The following is a 24,301-nucleotide window of genomic DNA, read 5'->3' on the forward strand; positions in this document are numbered from 1 at the left end:
GTCTTTTCAAATGCAGTACAGGAAACTGAATGAATCACGACCCCCCCCCCAAAAAAGAAAGTGTTTAAGTGAATTAATTGCATTGTCAGTTTCTGACAGCCATCAGTAGCATCATCAGTCAATGTGGAGACAGGTGCAACAAAATCTCCTTGTCCCCTGGTGGAGAACGTCTAGCTAGAATTGATCCAGATACCTATGGCTGTGATCTGTAGAGTCAGTGGCAAGGGTCAAAATTCTGAAAACCATCAAGACTTTGATGTAGGGGGGTCTCTATCCCTGAGGCGGGCTCCATCTATAGAGCTACACTCAGTGGTGTAAAGTACTTCATTTAAAATACTTTAAAGTATTACTTAAATATTTTTTGGGGTACCTGTACTTTACTATTTCAAATCAAACTGTGTCACATGCGCCAAATACAACAGGTGTAGACCTTACCGTGAAATGCTTACTTACAAGCCCTTAACCAACAATGCAGTTCAAGAAATAGACTTAAGAAATAATTTACCAAATAAATTAACGTAAAAAATAAAAAGGGGGGGGGGGTGTCAATGTAAATAGTCTGGGTACCCATTTGATTAATTGTTCAGCAGTCTTATGGCTCGGGGATAGAAGCTGTTAAGGAGCCTTTTGGTCCTAGTCTTGGTCACTTCGGTACCGCTTGCCGTGTGGTAGCAGGGAGAACAGTCTATGGCTTGGGTGACTGGAGTCTGACAATTTTTAGGGCCTTCCTCTGACACCGCCTAGTATATAGGTCCTGGATGGCAGGAAGCTTGGCCCCAGTGATGTAATGGGCCGTATGCACTAACCTCTGTAGTGCCTGGCGGTCGGAGGCCAAGCAGTTGCCATATGAGGCGGTGATGCAACCGGTCAGGATGTTCTCGATGGTGCAGCTGTAGAACCTTTTGAGGATCTGAAGACCCATGCCAAATCTTTTCAGTCTCCTGAGGGAGAAAAGGTGTTGTTGTGCGCTCTTCACGGCTGTCTTGGTGTGGTTGGACCATGATAGTTTGTTGGTGATGTGGACACCAAGGAACTTGAAACTCTCGACCCGCTCCACTACAGCCCCATCAATGTTAATGGGGCCCTGTTCGGCCCGCCTTTTCCTGTAGTCAACAATCAGCTCCTTTGTCTTGATCACATTGAGGGAGAGGTTGTTGTCCTGGCACCACACTGCCAGGTCTCTGACCTCCCTATAGGCCGTCTCATCGTTGTCGGTAACCAGGCCTACCACTGTTGTGTCATCAGCAAACTTAATGATGGTGTTGCAGTCGTGCTTGGCCGTGCAGTCATGAGTGAACTGGGAGTACAGGAGGGGACTGAACACACACCCCTGAGGGGCACAAGTGTTGAGGATCAGCGTGGCAAATGTATTATTGCCTACCCTCACCACCTGGGGGCAGCCCATCAGGAAGTCCAGGATCCAGTTGCAGAGGGAGGTGTTTAGTCCCAGGGTCCTTAGCTTAGTGATGAGCTTCGTGGGCACTATGGTGTTGAACGCTGAGGCCTTATCCTAAGGTACTCTACCTAGGCGAGCAGAAAGACTTCTTTAACATTAGACAATGCGCACCAGCTGTTATTGACAAATAGACACTCCCCCGCCACTCGTCTTACCAGAAGTAGGTTCTCTGTCCTGCCGATGCATGGAAAATCCCGCCAGCTCTATATTATCCGTGCCCATCCAAGAAGGCTCAAGGTCATTGGCCACAGATAAAATGTCAAATCACACTATATGTACAGTAGCTTTGATTGGACTGATCATGTCAACATCATACTTTCAAAATCTTAGCTATCAGTCATCATGAATCAAGTCGACAATCTACTGGCAAATCCTTGTCATATGAAGATAAATAAGGAAGAGACATTCTAGATAAAACGTGTCGATGCCCATCGGCCATAAACATTCAACAATGAGTGGTTTGGAAGGAAGTGTGCACAGCACAACAAGGAGAGTCCAAAAATGTCTTGTATGCTGCTGCATAAATGTAATATGCCAGGGAGATATGTATGCTGTAGCTAAGAAAGTAATACTAAGTGTATGTTGTGTAGTAAACTGTTAATAGCCCATCTGCCTCACCCTAATAATTTGGTCCATTTACCCCTCTTAATTTCGCCAACTGTTCTGATTTGGTGGTGCACGTGCACATGTAGCCTATATTAGAGAAATGTAATCATCAAAAATTGTAAGAGCTTTCATTGTCTGCTTATATGGCCCTGTTATTTATCCTATGGTTCTGACTTGGTGTACAGGGAGAATACTGTAAGAACAGCCCATGTTCTGAATTCTGTTGCTGTACATTTCAAAAGTGCTTTTCAAATAGTTATATTGACAACGTCCGTCATTGTCTTAATCAAAATGACGATTGCTTCTTTTACGCTTGTCTTTCCCTTATGCCATAGAGTGTACATCTCAATTGTCAGAAGAAACCACATTTGTTTAAACAAGTCAGCCATATCAGCTATGTATCTTAAAAAGGCAGTAAATGTTGCTGAATTAACTGTTTAGCTGCCAGACAAGACTCTGATGATAGCCAGGTGTAGCAGTTTAAGGTGTTGGAACTGCTGTTGGGACTCTGCTATTAGGGCCTACATAAAGCTGTCCCAACAGTTTGTGGGCACCGTTTGTCACTGTTATAGTGCAATTAATGTATTGTGGCTTTGCTGGCATGCATCTTTTTTTTTGCCACACGAAGATTTACATGCTAAAATCGCCCCACTGACTACATTCCTAAATAAAATAAAATGTACTTTTAACATTTTCCCTGACACCCAAAAGTACTCGTTACATTTTGAATGCTTAGCAGGCCAGGAAAATAGTCCAATTCCCAAACTTATCAAGAGAACATCCCTGGTCATCCCTATTGCCTCTGATCTGGCAGACTCACTAAACACAAAATTGCTTTGTTTGTAAATTATGTCTGACTGTTGAAGTGTGCCCCTGGCTATCTGTAAACTTTAAACAAGAAAATCGTGCCATCTGGGCTGCTTAATTATAAGGAATTTTAAGTGATTTATACTAATGGTATATTTAAAACCAAATACTTTTGCACTTTTACTCAAATAGTAATTTACTGGGTGACGGTCACTTTTGTCATTTTCTTTTAAGGCATCCTTACTTTTACTCAAGTATGACGACAATTGGGTACGTTACACCACTGGCTACACTATAGATACTAAAGTATGTGGACAGCCCTTCAAATTAGTGGATTTGGCTATTTCAGCCACACTCGTTGCTGACAGGTATATAAAAAAATAAAAAATAATTGAGAACACAGCCATGCCATAGACAAACATTGGCAGTAGAATGGCCTTACTGAAGAGCTCAGCGACTTTCAATGTGGTACTCTCATAGGATGCCACCTTTCCAACAAGTCAGTTCGTCAAATTTCTGCCCGATAAGAGCTGCCCCGGTCATCTAAGTGCTGTTATTGTGAAGTGTAAACGTCTAGGAGCAACAACGGCTCAGACGCGAAGTGGTAAGCCACATAAGCTCACAGAACACGACCGCAGAGTGCTTAAGCACGTAAAAATCGTCTGTCCTCAGTTGCAACACTCACTACTGAGTTAGAAACAGCCTCTGGAAGCAACTTCAGCACAAGAAGGGTTGGTCGGGAGCTTCATGAAATGGGTTTCCATGGATGAGCAGCCGCACACAAGCCTAAGATCACCATACGCAATGCCTAGCGTCGGCTGGAGTGGTATAAAGCTCGCTGCTATTGGACTCTGGAGCTGTGGAAACGCGATCTCTGCAGTGATGAATCACGTTTCACCATCTGGCCGTCGAATGGACAAATCTGGGTTTGCTGGATGCCACGAGAACGCTACCTTCCTCCAATGCACCGTGCCAACTGTAAATAATAAATAATGGTCTGGGGCTGTTTTTTTATGGTTCGTGGTTGGACACTTACTTCCAGTGACAGGAAATGTCAATGCTACAGCATACATTGACATTCTAGACAATTCTGTGCTTCGAACTTCGTGGCAACAGTTTGGGGAAGGCCCTTTCCTGTTTCAGCATGACAATGCCCCCGTGCACAAAATGAGGTCCATACAGAAATGGTTTGTCGAGATCGGTGTGGAAGAAATTGACTGGCCTGTACAGAGCCCTGACCTCAACCCCATCGAACACCTTTGGGATGAATTGGAATGCTGACTGTGAGCCAGACCTAATCGCCCAGCATCAGTGCCCGGTCACACTAATGCTCGTGGCTGAATGGAAGCAAGTCCCCGCAGCAATGTTCCAACATCTAGTGGAAAGCCTTACCAGAAGAGTAGATGCTGTTATAGCAGCAAAGGGGGGGACCAACTCCATATTAATGCCCATGATTTTGGAATGAGATGATCGACGAGCAGTTGGTCATGTAGTGTATAAGAGGAGAGCAGATTACTTTCCTGTCGTGAGATTGAGACTCGTTTGATAATAACATCTGCAAATAGCCGCGGACAGAGGGACTGACAGAATCAATTTTGTCTGACATAAGGGGTTCCGCTGTCCGCTAAATGTTTATCTCTTACAATTAATTACAAGCTAATTTGCCTGTCTGCTGTCCGAGATAGTACATTTGTTTATGCCACAGTAAGCAATTAAGCTGGGAAAAGAATAGGCCAAGGTTCTCTCTCTGTTGGTGTTACTGTTTCTCATACGGTGTAAATGTCCTTGGGCAGAGGAATTTAAGTAGGCCAGTGTGTTAGTAAAAACACTGGGGGAAAATGACAATATGAATGCAATTTTGTGAACATTACACCATCTTCAAACCAAAGAATATCAAAACCCCATGGATTGATGGCATACCAGTAGAGGTATATCAAGCCTTTTTTTTTTATATATATACCCGAAGTGCCATTGCTACTTTGTTTTAACTACTCCTATAGAAATGGTAGTCCGTCAGGTACTCAGCAGGAAGGTCTGATATCACTATTATTAAAACAAGACCCAGATGGCAAATATAAAGATCCAGTCTAAAAAACTGAGGGCCTCTTACACTTCAATGTTGCGATGCAAAATGCATAGCACTCAGAATTAAAAAGGTTTTACCAGCTATTGTCCATCCTGATCAGACAGGTTTTTACATGAACGATACATTGGAGATAATATACGACAACAACTAATAGAAATAATAGTACATCATGAAACATCTAAGAAGCCAAGTCTGCTATTTATAGCGAAAAAAAAAAATGCATGAGGATGACTCAAGTTTTATATTAAGTCCGCAAGCTAGACCCCTGCAATGTTTAATTGAAGATCTAGATATCATAATTAGGTTTTAGTCCAGAAATGTTTAGTGTACAATATTACGTATTGATCTTTAAAAAAAAATATATACATTACCCTCCAGTCTACCTATAAAATGGGCTGACGGTGAAGTAGACATACTTGGTATTCATATCACAAAATATATAAATGAGCACCTCCACAATGAATTTCAATAGAAACTTGTAAAAATAGACAAGATCCTGCAACTATTTATGGGACAATTACACCGATTAACTCTTTGACATCTCAGTTTACTCACTTATGTCTGTGCCTACTCCTGATGATTTGTTTTTCAAATAATACGAGCAAAAAATATTTAGCTTTATCTGGGACGATAAACCAGAAAAAAATAAAGCGTGCCTATCTATATAATGAATTGGGTGGGTTGAGATTATTAAATATAAAAGCACTAAACCTCTCTAAAAGCTTCACTTTTTAAAAAGTTTTATTTGAACCTTGAATGGCTCAAGTAGATACTAAGAAAAGCTCATCCATTTTTAAAAAATTGCCTTTTTTGCCTTTTGTGCAGATTGCCATGTCTCATTTTCGATTAATTGAAAATGATGCTTGTTTGAAAAAAATAGAAACTTTGAAAAAAGCATTGCAGAGCTGGCTAGAATTTCAATTTCATCCCCATGAAAAGATATAACAAATATTATGGCTGAACACAATCGTGCTGGTTGAAAAAAATACCTGTATTTAGTTTGTAAATCATATTATAAATTAGAATGGTAGTTATGTATTTCATGGAGTTCTCAGAATTGTACGGGAAGGTCCGCTCAATCCAAGAGTACAAACAATTGATTACAGCATTATCCCAAAAATGGAGATGGCGGCAGCTGGAGGAGGCAGGGAACTGGTCTGTCTGCCCAATATAAAGTTGGCGGCTGAAATAAAAATAGCATAAATAGGAAAGTATACCAGTTTCATTTGAGGACCAGGAGGATATTGACAGCTGTGCCATACAGATTGCAAAATAGTTGGAAAGAGATTTTTGATGTACCGATTCCATGGTACAGGGTGTATGAGTTTATACAGTTGAAGTTGGATGTTTACATACACTTAGATTGGAGTCATTAAAACACGTTTTTCAAACACTCCACAAATTTCTTTTTAACCAATTATAGTTTTGGCAAGTCAGGTAGGACATCTACTTTGTGCATGACACAAGTCATTTTTCCAACAATTGTTTATAGACAGATTATTTCACTTATAATTCACTGTATCACAATTCTAGTGGGACAGAAGTTTACACACACTAAGTTGACTGTGCCTTTAAACAGCTTGGAAAATTCCAGAAAATTATGTCATGGCTTTAGAAGCTTCTGATTGACTCAAATGATGTCAATTAGCCTATTGGAGGTGTACCTGTGGATGTATTTCAAGGCCTACCTTCAAACTCAGTGCCTCTTTGCTTGACATCATGGGAAAATTAGAAGAAATCAGTCAAGATCTCAGAAAAAAAAATTGTAGACCTCCACAAGTCTGGTTCATCATTGCCTGAAGGTGCCACTTTCATCTGTACAAACAATAGTACGCAAGTATAAACACCATGGGACCACGCAGCCATCATACCGCTCAGGAAGGAGACGTGTTGTGTCTCCTAGAGGTGAACGTACTTTGGTGCGAAAAGTGCAAATCAATCCCAGAACAACAGCAAAGGACCTTGTGAAGATGCTGAAGGAAACAGGTACAAAGGTGTCTATATTCACAGTAAAACAAGTCCTATATCGACATAACCAGAAAGGCTGCTCAGCAACGAAGAAGCCACTGCTCCAAAAACACCATAAAAAAGCCAGACTATGGTTTGCAACTGCACATGGGGACAAAGATCGTACTTTTTGGAGAAATGTCCTCTGGTCTGATGAAACAAAAATAGAACTGTTTGGCCATAATGACCATCGTTATGTTTGGAGGAAAAAGGGGGAGGCTTGCAAGCCAAAGAACATCATCCCAACCGTGAAGCACGGGGGTGGCAGCATCATGTTGTGGAGGTGCTTTGCTGCAGGAGGGACTGGTGCACTTCACAAAATTGATGGCATCATGAGAAAGGAAAATTATGTGGACATATTGAAGCAACATCTCAAGACATCAGTTAGGAAGTTAAAGCTTGGTCACATATGGGTCTTCCAAATGGACAATGACCCCAAGCATACTTCCAACGTTGTGGCAGAATGGCTTAAGGACAACAAAGTCAAGATATAGGACTGTCCATCACAAAGCCCTGACCTCAATAATATAGATCATTTGTGGGCAGAACTGAACAAGCGTGTGCGAGCAAGGAGGCTTACAAAACCTGACTCAGTTACACCAGCTCTGTCAGGAGGAATGGGCCAAAATTCACCCAACTTATTGTGGGAAGCTTGTGGAAGGCTACCCGAAACATTTGACCCAAGTTAAACAATTTAAAGGCAATGCTACCAAATACTAATTGAGTGTATGTAAACTTCTGACCCACTGGGAATGTGATGAAAGAAATTAAAGCTAAAATAAATCATTCTCTCTGCTATTATTATAACATTACACATTCTTAAAATTAAGTGGTGATCCTAACTGACCTAAGACAGGGAATTTTAACTAGGATTAAATATCAGGAATTGCGAAAACCTGAGTTTAAATGTATTTGGCTAAAGTGTATGTAAACTTCCGACTTCAACTGTAAATAAAACGACACAAGATTCAAGACTTCGTGCTTTTCAGCTAAAATTATTATATAGAATTCTTGCCACCAACAAAATGTTGAATATTTGGGGCATACAATCATTGAAGCTCTGCAGATTTTGTGAGGATACAGAATCAATAGACCATTTATTTTGGTATTGCCCTCTAGTAGCCCGTTTCTGGTCTCAGGTTCAGGAATGGCTAAAAATACATAACATTGATCTAAAATTGACCCTAGAAATAGTACATCTGGAGAGACCGGGTCAGTCAATTACTAATATACTAATACCCTTAGTAAAAGTATTTATCTTCAACTCACAATCTGTGGATTCAATTAGATAGAAATTGTATGTTAAACATCACAGCATAGTTGAAAGATATATGATACGTAGAAATCCGAAGAGGGTGGCCAGCAGAGATAGGTGAGGGGCTGGGATGTGGAATTGGAGACAAGTGGGAGTGGAGGCGCTGGGTGGGGGATAGAATGACAGTCAAAGATAAAAGTATAAAAAATAAGTTTGAATGACACCGAGGGACAATGTTTTTACAGCTAATGCCGGTTTGCCTGAGGTTGATGCCATGCAGGTGTTTGTACACATGCATATGCACACACACTCTCATTCAAATGCACACATGTGAACATACATGGACACAGGTAAATAGTGTCATACATGCACTCAAACATATTCAGTTGGCCTTGCTGTTACGATTTTTGTTGTCCTTGACGTCCTTGTTGTTTTGTTTTTCTTTGTCTCTCTTGATAATTTGTTGGTTGGTTGTGCATTGGGGGGGAGGGGGGTCTTGGGGGTGGGAATGGAATTCAAAAAAAAAAAAAGCAATGTTCTTGGGGGGGGGGGGGGGGTTCTATGATGGTTGAGGGGAGCTCTTGGGGAACCGTGGAGGGGTATCTTTGAGGGCTGGCGGTTGAGAGCTTGGGCCGGAGGCTGATGGATCGCTGGTTCGGGTCCCTGTTTTTGACCTTGTGGGTGATCTGTCAACGTGCCCTTGAGCAGGGCGTTGACCCTGGTTGCTTCTGTGTGTCGCTCTGGATGGGAGTCTGTTAGATGACTAATGTGATGTAGTTGTTGAGCGGCTTCACTGCAAGTATATTGCATGCTTTAAACATTCAATAAAACATACAAAAATATTAATATCAATGTTTCGATGATTAAAGCCAAACAATATATTCAACTTTCTGCAACGTAACTACAGTAATGACATAAACCACCATCTTTTTGCTTTTGTTCATGTCAATGCCTTGTAGCTTCCTTCCATGGGTACAATATTTTCAACTTCGCTGCCTGAAGTTGACTCTGGTTTGATATCCCTCTCCTAAATAGTATATAAAACTGCAACCCTGCAGAAAGGTGGCCAGATTATGCTATGGGCTCATTGGGCTGGGAAGAGATGGAGCTATGTAGATTACTCTCAGTCCCAACTCAGACAAACACACTGTGTGAAATACTGTTTCGATAGATTGAGGCCTAAGCTCAATAGTCTCACCCCGAAGCACAATGGCTACTTTTGCATTCTGTGGCGGGCATCAAATTTACTCCGGAGGCAACAGGTGGATATCTCAGACTCCGAGGTATTTCTGATAACCTCATCAGTTCTGCTGCAGGGAGATTTGGGCTGAGATGAGGAACCACGGGAGTTGGCTGCTAGCAATGGACAGCGTTAACTACCAACAGGAAAAGAAAGTTCTGGGAAGCTTTAGAAACAGCACTTTGAAGATCTAGCTGCCAGAATGATAATCACTATATGCAGCAGGATAGTAGATGTTTATAAATGAAATGCAGTCCATTATTCTGAAGCTTTTAAGAAGTGCCTTATTTTGCTCCTTGCTGCTGTGCTGAGTGGCCTCAGGTTTGTTGAAATTGGGCTGATGAACATTGAGAAGCATCAGTGGGATTGGGAGGTATCGTTGCGAATACGTTTTGGACACTACAGTGAAAATTGTTAACTTTGTTAAAGCAAGGCCCCTGAACTCTCATGTATTTTCTGCACTATGCAATGATATAGGCAGCGACCATGTAACGCTTTTACAACATACATGAGTGCGCTGGTTATCAAGGGGCAAGGTATTGACAAGTTCATTTTAATTGAGAGATGAGCTTAAAGTTCTCTTTAATGACCATCATTTTCACTTGTCTGACCGCTTGCATGATGACGAGTTTCTCACACGACTGGCCTATCTGGGTGATGTTTTTTCTCGCATGAATGATCTGAATCTAGGATTACAGGGACTCTCCGCAACTATAGGCAATGTGCGGGACAAAATTGAGGCTATGATTAAGAAGTTGGAGCTCTTCTCTGTCTGCATTAACAAGGACAACCCACAGGTCTTTCCATCATTGCATGATTTTTTGTGTGCAAATGAACTCAAGCTTACGGACAATGTCAAATGTGATATAGCGAAGCACCTGAGTACAACTGGATTCGTTATCCCTTTCATGCCCTGCCTCCAGTCCACTTACCGATAGCTGAACAAGAGAGCCTCATCAAAATTGCAACAAGCGGTTCTGTGAAAATTGAATTTAAATCAGAAGCCACTGCCAGATTTCTGGAATGGGCTGCGCTCAGAGTATCCTTCCTTGGCAAATCACACTGTTAAGACACTGATGCCCTTTGCAACCACGTACCTATGTGAGAGTGGATTCTTGGCCCTCTCTTGCATGAAAACTAAATACAGGCAATGACTGTGTGGAAAATTATAAGACAGACTCTCTCCAATACAACCCAACATTGCAGAGTTATGTGCATCCTTTCAAGAGCAACCTTCTCATTAACCTGTGGTGAGTTATTCAACATTTTTGACGAACAAATAAGGTTTTATATGTAAGATGGTTAAATAAAGAGCAAAATTATTATTTGTGCCCTGGTCCTATAAGAGCTCTTTGTCACTTCCTACGAGCCAGGTTGTGACAAAAACTCACACTCATTCTTATGTTTAATAAATGTATCGTATAGTGGGTGTGTGTGGCAGGCTTACAATGATGGCAAAAAAACAACATTTGAGAGTGCGCTGACCCTGGTGCTAGAGGGGGTACGCAGCTGGAGGTTGAATGTTTGAAGGGGTACGGGACAATAAAACGTTTGGGAACCACTGAGCTAGACAGAGAGATCAGCCCAGGGACTAAAGGCCTACTGCTACAACTGCCGGTTGTGATTGTTGTTGTAGTAGCTGGGTTAAGCATACTGGTTTTGGGGGGGGGGACAAAAGAGAATATGCATTACTGTTACTCATCAAAATGAAATAAACCATTCACCACGGAAACCAGTTGCTGCTACACTTTTTAAAAAGGAAAAGCCTGCCAAAAGCTACACCACAGTTGCAGACCACACGAACAACCCACTTTCTAAAAAGTGGGTGAGAATGTATACTTTAAACATATAAGTTCTGCTGGGTATTAGGAAGGCTCAGTGAGGCTGGATGTTTTGAGATGACAGTTGACAGATTAAACAGATAATCTTCTACCACCACACAGACTTGTATGAATAAATATGTACACAAGATTGGATCAAAGTTGAAAGAAGCACAGGAAAAGTAAGATGGCTCGGTGTATGACAATACCGAGTGCTGCTTGGCTGCCATTGATAACATCATTTGAGGGCATTTGCGATTCAAATTGAGAGGTGATTGATTTGAACACCTTCCTAATATTGAGTTATACTTCCTTTTGACCTCAGAACAGCCTCAATTTGTCGTTGCATGGAATGCTGGCCAAAGTTGACTTTAATAATTCCCACAGTTGTGTCCAGTTGGCTGATGTCCTTTGGGTGGCGAACCCTTCTTGATACACACTGGAAACTGTTGAGCGTGAAATACCCAGCAGTATTGCAGCTCTTGACATACTCAAACCGGTGTGCCTGGCATCAACTACCATACCCCATTCAAAAGTCACTTAAATATTTTGTCTTGCCCATTCACCCTCTGAATGGCACAAATACACAATCCATGTCTCAATTGTCAAAAATGTCTCAAGGCTTCAAAAACCTAAATTTAACCCGTATCTTCCACTTCATCAACACTGATTGAAGTGGATTTAACAAGTGACATCAATAAGGGATCATAGCTTCACCTGGTCAGTCGATGTCATGGAAATAGCAGGTGTTCCTATTGTTTTGTACACTCAGTGTACATCATTAGCTCCGACCAAGGCAAGGCTCAGTCAGAGGGGAAACGTATGCATGCAAATTCGTCAACTGGATTGAAAGTATTCAAACCCATCGAAAGAGCTATGGATTATTAATAAAAGCAATACTGGTTTAACAAGCAACGTAATTAAGGGAAGGCATAATATAAATCATGCCAAACTTGAAGTCGAGACATTTAGAGTTCTATTCAGTTGGATGAGTAACATACAAATTATACACTTTTTCTATTACTGCTGACACAAGCAAGATGTTGTCGCAAACAATGAATAGAATGGGCTTGGAACCCCTAACCCTGGCAATTTGACTGGTAAACTCATGGGTACACTCACAATGGCTGCCTGGTATTGTATACTAATTAGACAAATAAAAGTCGTTTCCAATGCGTGAGCTAAAAGAGGCGTGCCGTGAGACGAGTGTGTGTCCTAAAGACCAATGCGTGAGAGTTTGCAGCTCTGCTTTCAGTCGTAACATTACTCCCTCCAATCACAACCCATTTTGATGGGTACATTTCCTGGTTTGCTCACAATGACCACCAGTTCACCCATTATGCCATCATTGACTCGACTGGGAACGCCAGTTCTACTTGCAGTCAGGAGCGGAGAAAAGGTGAAAATGTTCAAAATCATTAATTAAAAAAAATTGCTATTCGAACGGTTATTACAGAGACTGTGGTCATTTGGCTGGCCAATTACAGTCATCCAAAAGTTGTGACCGTCACAGCCCTAATATACAGTAACGGACAAAATAAAGTAAACAACAACATAAAGTGTCTTAATATAAAAAAATTAAAAATTTACCTAATTTGTTTGATATTAATACTTAAACCCCCTGTGCTCCTTTGAGACCCCTCTTTCAACGTCACAGATCTCTTCTTCTTGCCCTGGTGGCCGAAATAAATTTGGCAACTGGGCATTTTTATATATGGTCAGAATTTCCTCACCGATTTGTTTTACCACAACGTCACTATTTGTATCCCTCATTTGCTCAAGTGTTTGCTTTATTTTGGCAGTTGCCTGTACATTATACAACAGGAAGGAATACAGAGGATGTTTAAAATGGCCTCCACACATCTTGTCCCACATCACCATCCTATCATAAATCATCATGTTGGTTAAGGATGGGATGACAAATCCACTAATTGTAATATAGGGCCTCCTCTGTATCCACGAGACAAGACTTAATTATCGATTGGGAAACAGAGCAGCCGCAGACAGCATTTCCTCTGGGTTGTCTCTAACCAACACGCACCACTGTTGTTTCACTGTGCAGAGGGGGAAAACTAATAGCTCTATAATGAGCCTGTTTATATATATAAAAAAAAAGGTCTACAACCAAATACATTACAGTCACAGCAGCTGCCATCCAATGTCTGTTTTTATTATGCCGTTGCGTACCGCAGGGTCCTATCTGTCAGCATCCATACATCTTGTAGTGAGTCGACAGGACGCCCCATGGGTCCAGGCAGACAGAGAGGGATGGAGTGATTTCAGAGCCAGATGATTGGCCAGGCCAGAGCATACATCAAAGAAACACATATTACTTGTTGCTCTCTCTCGGCTGACATCTCACAGTGTGTGTGTGTACACACACATTTCTGGTGGCAGTGAGGTCTCCTTTCGTTAAGTCTCTTGCCGCAGGGGTGGCAGCAGCAGGAACATATAACACGTACATAACTCCTGGTCTTAATGAGGCCATTTGCATTCCTGAAAGGCTCTGCTGTTAACACACAACAGAACACAACCCGCGGAGATCTCTACCTGCTATAATACACACAATGTAGAGAGAGGGGAGAGAAACGTGTAGATGTGGAGAAAGAACAATACCTGGAAACAACGGAAGAGGACGAGGATTAAAACGAGAGATCTGCTCACGCACTGTGCCGTTCCTGCTCTAGGTCACGTCAGCAGGATATTGATCAGGACCCCTCGAAACCCTGCTTCCCCTGGCAGGAAGTGGGAAAAGTTGTTCATGAACTCCCCTGAGACTTCCAAAATGAGACCTGAAACCCTGTTGCCATGCCGATGGCATGTCTATCGAGCCCCCTTCATGACAGCGGTCTTAGTTTCAGAGGGACACACTTGAATTTTTGCTCTCCAGTCCACATCGCAAGGCCATCAAATGAAATCACACTGTCTGCTGCAGAGTGTGAGAGAAAACAGAAAGAGAGGGGAAAAAGTCCCCGACATTAAATATTGTCTGGGTTACCTTTGTCAAAGACTTCTTAGAGCTTTTGACTTGCCCTAACAAGCCTGACTGGTAAAGGAAGAAAATGTACAGGTGTTCTCAGAATTCTTATGACGGTTTCTTCAATTCAAGGTTTCTTTTGTGTTTGGAGAGAGACAGGGACAGAGAGAAAGAGAGAGAACAGGTGGCTGTAGCTCATGCCTCTGATGGACCCTGGAGATAAGGCACTATCATCCCTGATTCATCATCAGTCAGTCCAACAAGAGACGGGAACAGAGAGAACACATGGTAACAGACACTTATGCCCAATGTCAAATCGACCCCTAGCCCTAGGGTCTGAAGAGGAATATGGAATATAGAAATAGCTAAACCTTAAAGGCTTGGTAGAAAATCCTCTGAGAACTACATGTGCCTTGGACTAGGGGTTGATTTGCAGCTGGGTGGGCATGTCTTGAATGTCCCCACTGGAAGCCCGAGGTAGGGGGAGCGGGGGAATCTATCAAATAGAGCACCTCTAACTTCGTGCAGTACTAATGCAATTAGTAAAATCAGTCACACTACGAAATAATACAAAATAGAACCACAATTCATTCATAATACTGTGAATATATATTTTCACAGACATGTTGTTGCATTTTTTCCTGGTTTGTGTGAAATCGTTAAGAATAATATAAAACCAGTCTGCACACCACCAAGGTGAATTGGTTTAGTCTTGACTCTTGGTTGACAGTGTTATGGGATGGTAATGTATTGACGCTCGAGTGCCAAATCAACACATTTGTTTCCATTTGTCTTTTATACTTTATTTTGATATTTATAAGTCTCATTTTTGTATATATTTTTTACATGTTATGATTATTTCTTTGTGTTGTTCCAAATGTCTGAATAAAACTTAGTTAGCGCAGAATGGAGGTTCGCCCAGGGAGCCATACAAGCAAGAACCGCCACTGGTGGGAGGGACCATTGAATTCTATGGGAGGCATGGCTCTGTGCTTGTGGTGTGCTAGAACGCAGGGGAGGGCTAAGGGGAAAGTATTGTGGGAGATGATTGGTTGAGTTGTGGGAGATAATTGGTTGAGAGCATCTCCTGGCTCTCTGTATTGGCTAACAATGGCGAAGTTTGAAGTATTAGTCCACCTAGAATGTTTGCGTATTTGAACCAGAGCTAGCTACTAGGTACGCCCTGGACCAGAGCTACAAAGTGTGGACCTAGCTATATCCTGGACTAGACCTAGTTAGTGTAGTTGTCTTCAAGTATATACATTGTATTTGGAAAGTACTCAGCCCCCTTGATATTTTATTAGATTACAGTCTTATTCTAAAATTGATTAAATTATTTTTCCCCCCTCATCAATACACACACACCACAATACCCCAGAATGACAAAGCCAAAACAGGTTGATTATTTTCCCAAATGTATTAAAAATCAAAACATAATTACCTTATTTACATAAGTATTCAGACCCTTTGCTATGAGACTCGAAATTGAGCTCGGTGCATCCTGTTTCCATTGATCATCCTTGATATGTTTCTACAATTTGATTGGAGTCCAGCTATGGTAAATTCAATTGATTGGACCTGATTTAGAAAGGCACACATCTGTCTATATTAGTACCACAGTTGACAGTGCATGTCAGAGCAAAAACCAAGCCATGAGGTCGAAGGAATTATCCGTAGAGCTGCAAGGCCGGATTGTGTCGAGGCACAGATTATGGAGAAGGGTACCAACAAATTTCTGCAGCATTGAAGAATTGTCCATAGAGGTCCGAGACAGGATTGTGTCAAGACACAGATCAAGGAAAGGGTACCAAAAAGCATTGAAGGTCCCCAAGAACACAGTGGCCTCCGTCATTCTTAAATGGACGAAGTTTGGAACCGCCAAGACTCTTCCTAGAGCTGGTCGCCCGGGCAAACTGAGCAATTGGGGGAGAAGGGTCTTGGTCAGGGAGGTGAACCCGAACCCGATGGTCACTCTGACAGAGCTCTACAGTTCCTCTGTGGAGATGGGGGAACCTTCCAGAAGGACAACCATCTCTGCAGCACTCCACCAATCAGGTCTTTATGGTAGAGTGGCCAGACGGAAGCCACTCCTCAGTAAAAGGCACATAACAGCCCGCTTGTAACTAAAGGACTCTGACCATGAGAAACAAGATTCTCTGGTCTGATGAAACCAAGATTGAGGGAACCTGGCACCATCCCTACGGTGAAGCATGGTGGTGGCAGCATCATGCTGTGGGGTTGTTTTTCAGCAGCAGGGACTGGGAGACTAGTCGGGATTGAGGGAAAGTTGAATGGAGCAAAGTACAGAGAGACCCTTGATGAAAACCTGCTCCAGAGCGCTCAGGACCTCAGACCGGGACCAAGGTTCACCTTCCAACAGGACAACGACCCGAAGCACACAGCCAAGACAATGCAGGAGTGGCTTCGGGACAAGTGAGGGACCTAGCCAGAGCCCGGACTTGAACCCGATCAAACATCTCTGGAGAGACCTGAAAATAGCTGTGCAGTGACGTTCCCCATCCAACCTGACAGACAGGATCTACAGAGAAGAATGGGAGAAACTCCCCAAACACAGGTGTGCCAAGCTTGTAGTGTCATACCCAAGAAGACACAAGGCTTTAAATCACTGCCAAAGGTGCTTCCACAAAGTACTGCGTAAAAGGGCCTGAAGGACTTATGTAAATTTGATTTCAGTTTATTTCAAATTTGCAAAAATGTCCAAAACCTGTTTTTTACTCGATCATTATCGCGTATTGTGTGTAGATGAGCAAAAAAACGATTTAAACCATTTTAGTGTAAGGCTGTAATGTATCAAAACTTGAAAAAAGTCAAGGGTTCTCAATACTTTTCGAATGCACTGTAACTACAAGTGAGATGCCAGTTGTTGGAAGGATAATAGTTCACCTTCTCTATACAGATGACCAAATGTTTTAATTCCTTTGTTTCACCAAGAAATTGTAATACCATCTGAGGGCTTTGTGTAAGATGGGGATAATTATTATAGAAAGATGTTTGTTATATATAGATATACATACGCCCTTCTGTTTACAGACTTCCATATTTAGTGTTTTTAATTAAAGTCGTTTGTGAGACCCATCAAAGCTTTAGGTGGGCTAATATAAGGTATAGATGCCAATGAAACAGGGGAAAGACACTTCACTTCCTCTGTCTGTCTCCAACAGGGTGAACTTGTTGTTGTATCTTGCCATACCCACCCACACAGCCTTGAACAGAAACACAAATGGAAGTCAGATAGAGTAAGCACTCCTTCTGAGTGTAGATTGAATAAAACGTTTTGAGTTTCACTCTGGGAGGTCTCCCTTTCGACTGAAATGAAGAGACCTTCCTATTAAGTTGTTTGAAGAAAAGAAAAAAATATTGGTAATAGGAAAGGCCAAGGTTATAAAAAGGTAGAATAATTACACAATTAACCAACACAATAAGAGCAATTGGTAAATCCAGCCATCTATCCAACTCTTCCCCAACCTTTCTGAGAAGTGGAATATAGTTCAGTTGACGGGTCTTATTCATTTCAGAAGGAATTTGCAATCCCAGACCTGTCATTTTCTGGCGTCTCCAAGAAAACGGCTGGTCTAAAAATCAGGTTCTGCATAAATGTTCGGTTAAGGCATGATTAGACTATTTGATAGGTTTATTTTATATCCTGAAAAGGTGCCATATACATTTCCATTAGTCAGGATCTGAGCTACCGTACATTTGTACAGTAATCTAAATCAGACCGACATACTTTAGGTCCAATATTCATCCTCCGTAAAACTTTAAACAAGTAGTTCCATTCTATGCGGTCAAAAGCTTTTTCCGCATCTTATTAAGCCACCACTACAGATTCCTGGTCATTCTCTACATAATGCATTATGTTAAATCATATTCTAATATTAAATCAGGAGAAGAGCGGTTTCTTACTAAGCCCGGTTTGGTCCATATCAACCAAGTCAGGAAGAACTTTATCTAGTCTAAGAGCTATGAGTTCAGCAACAATTTTATATGCAGTGTTCAATAAAGATATTGGTCAGTGCTTGTTCAAGTGTATCTTATCTGTCTCTATGGCATTAATAAATATATTGCAAAGAGGATGAATTCGTTTGGATAAAAATGTTCTATAGAGTTCAACAGGAAATCCGTCTAACCCTGGCGATTTTCTCCCAGCAGTGTTGAAAATGGATTCCCTAATTTCTTCAGATGTAATCTCTTTCTCCAAAACCCTTTCGATCCTCATCAGTTAAAGCTTGTCAATTGAGTTTGTTCAAAAACTCATGCATTGTGGCAGGGATATCCCTTTCAGAATTGGACAGCGTTTCATTAAACTCTCTAAAGAGTAGATGAATTGCCTCAGGACCCTGAACAACTGTTGTTGGACATCTTAATAGAGCTAATAACTCTACTAGCTTCCTCTCGCCTTATCTGCCAAGCAAGCAACTTTACTTATTTATCACCATGTTCATAGTAGGTTTGTTTTGTTCTCCTAAATGTGTTTCCTGCTTTATAGGTCGTCAGGTTGTTATATTCCAATCGCTTTGAGTCAAATTTTTGTTGAGTTGAGTCGTCAAATGTTATACTATGTTCATTTTCCAGATCTCACATTTTTTCTCCAACAAATCTACTTGAGCCTTATACAGTGCACTCGGAAAGTATTCAGACCCATTGACTTTTTCCACATTTTGTTACATTACAGCCTTATTCTGACATTGATTGTTGTCCCCCCCCCCCCTCACACACACAATACTCCATAATGACAAAGGAAAAACAGGTAATTAGAAATTTTTGCAAATGTATTAAAAATAACCTGAAATACACATTTACAAAAGTATTCAAACCCTTTACTCAGTACTTTGTTGAAGCAAAATTGGCAGCGATTACAGCCTTGAGTCTTCTTGGGTATGACGCTTCAAGCTTGGCACATCTATATTTGGGGAGTTTGTCCCATTTTTCTCTGCAGATCCTCTTAAGCTCTGTCAGGTTGGATGGGGGAGCGTCTCCGCACAGCTATTTTCAGTTCTCTCCAGAGATGTTCGATAAGGTTCAAGTTCGGGCTCTGGCTGGGCCACTCAAGGACATTCAGAGACTTGCCCGAAAAGACTCCTGCGTTGTCTTGGCTGTGTGCTTAGGGTCGTTGTCCTGTTGGAAGGTGAACCTTCACCTTAGGCTGAGGTCCTGAGCGCTTTCGAGCATGTCTTCTTCAAGGATCTCTGTACTTTGCACCGTTCAACTTTCCCTCGATCCTGACTAGTCTCCCAGTCCCTGCCGCTGAAAGAAAATCCCCACAGCAGGAGGCTGCCACCAACATGATTCACCATAGGGATGGTACCAGGTTTCCTCAAGACATGACATTTGGCATTCAGGCCAAAGAGTTCATTCTTGGTTTCATCAGACCAGAGAATCTTGTTTCTCCACATCAGAGTCCTTTAGGTGCCTTTTGGCAAACTCCAAACTCCCAACCACAAACACAACCTCCTCCCGAACTGAAAGTTAAAAACCCCATACCCATTAGACACTAGTCTTTAAAATAGATGTACCTGCTGTTAGCATCACCCAAATTAGGTTCAATCTCAATTATACGTATAGTGCATGGATCCTCGTAACATGAAAATGATGTCAGTTGAGACAAAATAAAGTGGGAATCAAAGCAACAAACATCGGCAATAAAAAAAGACAGGACTATTTAGCCCCATTTGAGCATGTCTCTGGAAAAAACAGGACGCGTTCATGGTCACCCTCAGCCACGCCTACCAGTACACTCAAATGTCAACCAATCGGCATTCCCCAAGGTGCCCCGAAACCTGTGTCGCGCAGCTGCAAAAGTGATGACCAAAAACGCACCCAAGCACCCCAGGAAAAAAGACATCAAGCTATGATGAATAAATGAAAACTTTTACCAGTTGATGACCATCATCCCTCAAATATGAAATAGGAATAGGGGCAATTTAGTTTTTTTTTAATCAACATCATCCTGATTACAGCACCTCCATTCTTGAGCTCTGCCTTTGCTCAGGCAGCAGAGAAGGGGGTAGATCCAGGATTTTGGGAATCCATTCCCGTAGAAAAGAGATGGCATTTATTCCCTCCACAGCCTCCGGGAAACCTTGCAATCTAAAATTTGAGCACCTTTGGACATTTGTGAGAATCTAATTTCTCCTCAAGTTTCGAAATGCCGTCTTCCAACTTCTTGTGCTTTTGATCCACGTACTCGCGGACGTCCAGAATTGCAGCGTGGTCTTTTTCTAACTTTGTCAGTCGTCTCTTTGTGACTTTCTGGTCTTCATGGAGTTGATTAAACAGCAAATACATTTTGATTATGCGTTCAGAAAGTGTCTCTACAATTTTTGTTATACCCTTGTCCATCTCCATTCTGAATCATCATGGTGTTTCGTCCGAGCTAGCATCCTCCGAGGCCGAAGGGGTGGGGGGCACATTTCTACACCTCGTCTGCTAAAGCTTGGGCATCTTTTGTTTTGGCGATAAAAGAGACATATTACATTTTCGACGAACGGGTAAACCATCAAGATACCTAAAAAGTGTCAAATGTAAAAAGTTCAATGACACTAAGCAGACGAGTCTTGTTAGAGCTTTGCCATTGCCGGAAATACCATCAACAATCTTTTGACAAGGAATCTATGTTGTGTCAGTCTGTTCATGTCAAAGTTGGTTTGGTGTTTGTAGGTTTAAATGGTTCAAGAGCAGTTGCGAATCTATTCAAGCCTATGGAGCTTTTATGCACATTTAAAACGGTTATAGTTCAACAAGTATACATGGTATCAAAAAGCTGTATACAAGCAACCTATTCCAGACTGGCCTGCGAGTTCCGACGTTTGCATAGCGTTTCTCGCTTAAACGGTTGAAGACTAGTTCACTGCATAGTTTTACCATTCAAGTCTACGGCCAATGAAATGCATTGGGATTTATGCAAATATGGTTGTAGTGTGAAAAGTATCAGTAGTATCAGAAAGTTTTTTTTTCAAGCACACTGACCAGTGGTAGTCTTCACATTTAAAAGTTGTTTTGGAGTCGGTGGCTTTAACGGTTTTGGCGCTAAAGGTTCCAGCGGAATAATAATAACTGTAAACAGTTAATAAAGTTGTGCTTTTTTTCCAGCAAGCACACTTAACGAAATAAAAACAATGCAGAAGGTGTGTATTGAGTAGTAAGGCCAAACCTCACCAAAAATATTAAATCAACCCATCCCATGGTCTTTTGTTTTGCTCAGAGCTCCATCAAACCCAGAACACCTCTCCTGATCAGTTTGCCCAAACTCTTGACTCACTTGAACTCAGCGGTGAGGAGGTTGAAGCCATTGTAGAGATGTCCCTCAGATGACACCCTCTTCAGGTAGGAGTAGCTGTCCTGGCTCTGATCTGTCAGGAAATTGGACACCAGGAACCCTACAACACATAGAACCAACATTATTCTTACATTCACACTAAATGGACACTTTCAGAGAGGTTACAGACCAGTTAGGCAGGCCCCCTGGACATGGCAAGAGTAGATTTATCAGTTGGCTGGCTATTTGGTTTTGTAACCACAAACACATTTAGTTATACTATCCAATATGATCGACACAACACCGCTTATTGGTCCAGGTCTCTTTTGAAAACAAGACTAACTTGGTTAAATAAAGGTTAAATAAAAATAAATTGAGCAAATTGTGACGCAGTTACGTGGAGGATTTTTGAGGTAAAATATGTAACATAGGTCTTGGACTGAGTGACATTCGAGATAGTGTCCATGTTACGTAGCACTGCGAGTTAGCGGTTAGGAGGACAGGCTACTACCCGAGATGGGGGACCTGCACTACAGTAATGAAGTGTGTCAGGAAAAAGCCTGAAATGTGGCCTTGAAGAAAATAAAACAATTTGAAAACTGCTATTACACAAGGAGGTGTTTCCCTTGTGGGGCTGAGCATCGGCAGTAGACAGCTCTGATACAGAACGACTGTGGAGAGCCACTGTAGCGTGCAAACAGAGGAGGCGAGGGAGGCTGGCTGACACTACTATTCATTTACTGTGGCGCTATTGCTAGTGAATGAATCCTTCAAAAAGCGGTTCATTTCCATCCATTCGACCATTCCAGCTCCAAGTTAGCTGCGGCTTTCTAGGAACAAGGCTTTTTGAGGAATTAAATATTAACACTACAGTGCAATCAGAAAGTATTCAGACCCCTTGATGTTTTTCCACATGTTACGTTAGTCTTATTCTAAAATTGATTGAATTGCTTTTCTTTCAATCTACACACAATACCCCATAATGACAAAGCAAAAACAGGTTTAGATATTTTTACAATTTTATTACAAATAAAAAACTGAAATATCACATTTACATAAGTATTCAGACCCTTTACTCAGTACTTTGTTGACGCACCTTTGGCAGCAATTACAGCCTCAAGTCTTCTTGGATATGACGCTACAAGCTTAGCACACCTGTATTTGGGGAGTTTCTCCCATTCTTCTCTGCAGATCCTCTTGAGCTCTGTCAGGTTGGATGGGGAGCATCACCGCACAGCTATTTTCAGGTCTCTCCAGAGATATGTTTGACTGGATTCAAGCCCAAGGTCTGACTGGGCCACTCAAGGACATTCAGAAACGGGTTGTCCTTCGGAAAGGTTCTCCCATTCCACAGAGGAACTCTGGAGCTCTGTCAGAGTGACCATCGGGTTCTTAGTCACCTCCCTGACCAAGGCCCTTCTCCCCTGATTGCTCAGTTTGCCCGGGCGGCCAGCTCTAGGAAGAGTCTTGGTGGTTCCAAACTTCTTCCATTTAAGAATGATGGCGGCCACTGTGCTCTTGGGGACCTTCAATACTGCAGACATTTTTTGGTACTCTTCCCCAGATCTGGGCCTCGACACAATCTACAGACAATTCGTTTGAGCACATGGCTTGGTTTTTGCTCTGACATGCACTGTCAACTGCGGGACCTATATAGACAGGTGTGTGCCTTTCCAAATAATGTCCAATCAATTGAATTTACCACAGGTGTACTCCAATCAAGTTGTAGAAACATCAAGGATGATCAATGGAAACCGGATGCACCTGAGCTCAATTTCAAGTCTCATAGCAAAGGGTCTGAATACTTACATAAATAAGGTATTTCTGCTATTTATTTAATACATTTGCAAAAATTCCGAAACCTGTTTTCGCTTTGTTGTTATGGGGTATTGTGTGTAGATTAGTGAGGAAAATAATCAATTGTATTAATTTTAGAACAATGCTGTAAGGTTATACAATGGGGAAGAAGGGAAGTGGTCTGAACACTTTCTGAATGCACTGAATATTAATACACTGCCTCCTAAAAATGTACATATCGGGCTGCTCAGTGGGTATATTCTCGTCCAAGTTGGTCCTCACCTCTTCCTTGTGCGTCTGGATTGGGCCTTCCCTCCAGGTAATTGGTCAGTGCAGCCAGTTTGCCCCTCTTGTTGATCCCCAGCCATGACCCTCCTTCCTTCCCCTCCTCCAGGTCCAGCCCTGACAACACACAACAATTACATCACACTCCATGTCCATCACAAATCACCTACATGAATTTTCTTCCCATTGTAACACCTCTGTCTGAAAATAGAACAACATGTGTAGGCCTAACCAACCAGTGAGATTGAATGCTATACAGGACAAAAATAAAACGCAACATGCAATAATTTCAACAATTTTACTGAGTTACAGTTCATATAAGGAAAACAGTCAATTGAAATAAATAAATTAGGCCCTAATCTATGGATTTCATATGACTGGGCAGGGGCGCAGCCATGGGTGGAAGCCAGCCAATCAAAATGTTTTTTTTTTTCTCAAAAGAGCTTTTATTACAGACAGAAATACTCCTCAGTTGCATCAGCTGTCCGGGTGACTGGTCTCACACGATCCCACAGGTAAAGAATACGGATTTGGAGGTCCTGGGCTGGTGTAGATACAAGTGGTGAGTTGAGCAGACACATGCTGGAGGTCATTTGTGGCCTGCTGGAGGTCATTTTGAAGGGCTCTGGCAGTGTACCTCCTTGCACAAAGGCGGAGGTAGCGGTCCTGCTGCTGGGTTGTTGCCCTCC

General features: G+C 41.9%; 1 protein-coding gene across 3 annotated transcripts in view; it reads right to left on the reverse strand.

Moving 5' to 3' along the window:
- The window catches only part of tango2 (transport and golgi organization 2 homolog (Drosophila)), a 45,784-nt gene that overhangs the window by 6,035 nt on the left and 15,448 nt on the right, over nucleotides 1–24,301 (reverse strand). For all 3 annotated transcript variants that reach the window (XM_055919537.1, XM_055919535.1, XM_055919536.1), the window contains exons 4-5: nucleotides 23,610–23,729; nucleotides 21,534–21,651 (exon numbers count right to left, since the gene is read on the reverse strand). In XM_055919537.1, coding sequence (XP_055775512.1) covers nucleotides 21,534–21,651; nucleotides 23,610–23,729 — 238 coding nt within the window. The remainder of the gene's footprint in view (nucleotides 1–21,533; nucleotides 21,652–23,609; nucleotides 23,730–24,301) is intronic.

The sequence above is a fragment of the Salvelinus fontinalis genome, chromosome 4, assembly GCF_029448725.1.
Source record: "Salvelinus fontinalis isolate EN_2023a chromosome 4, ASM2944872v1, whole genome shotgun sequence".
NCBI lineage: Eukaryota > Metazoa > Chordata > Actinopteri > Salmoniformes > Salmonidae > Salvelinus > Salvelinus fontinalis.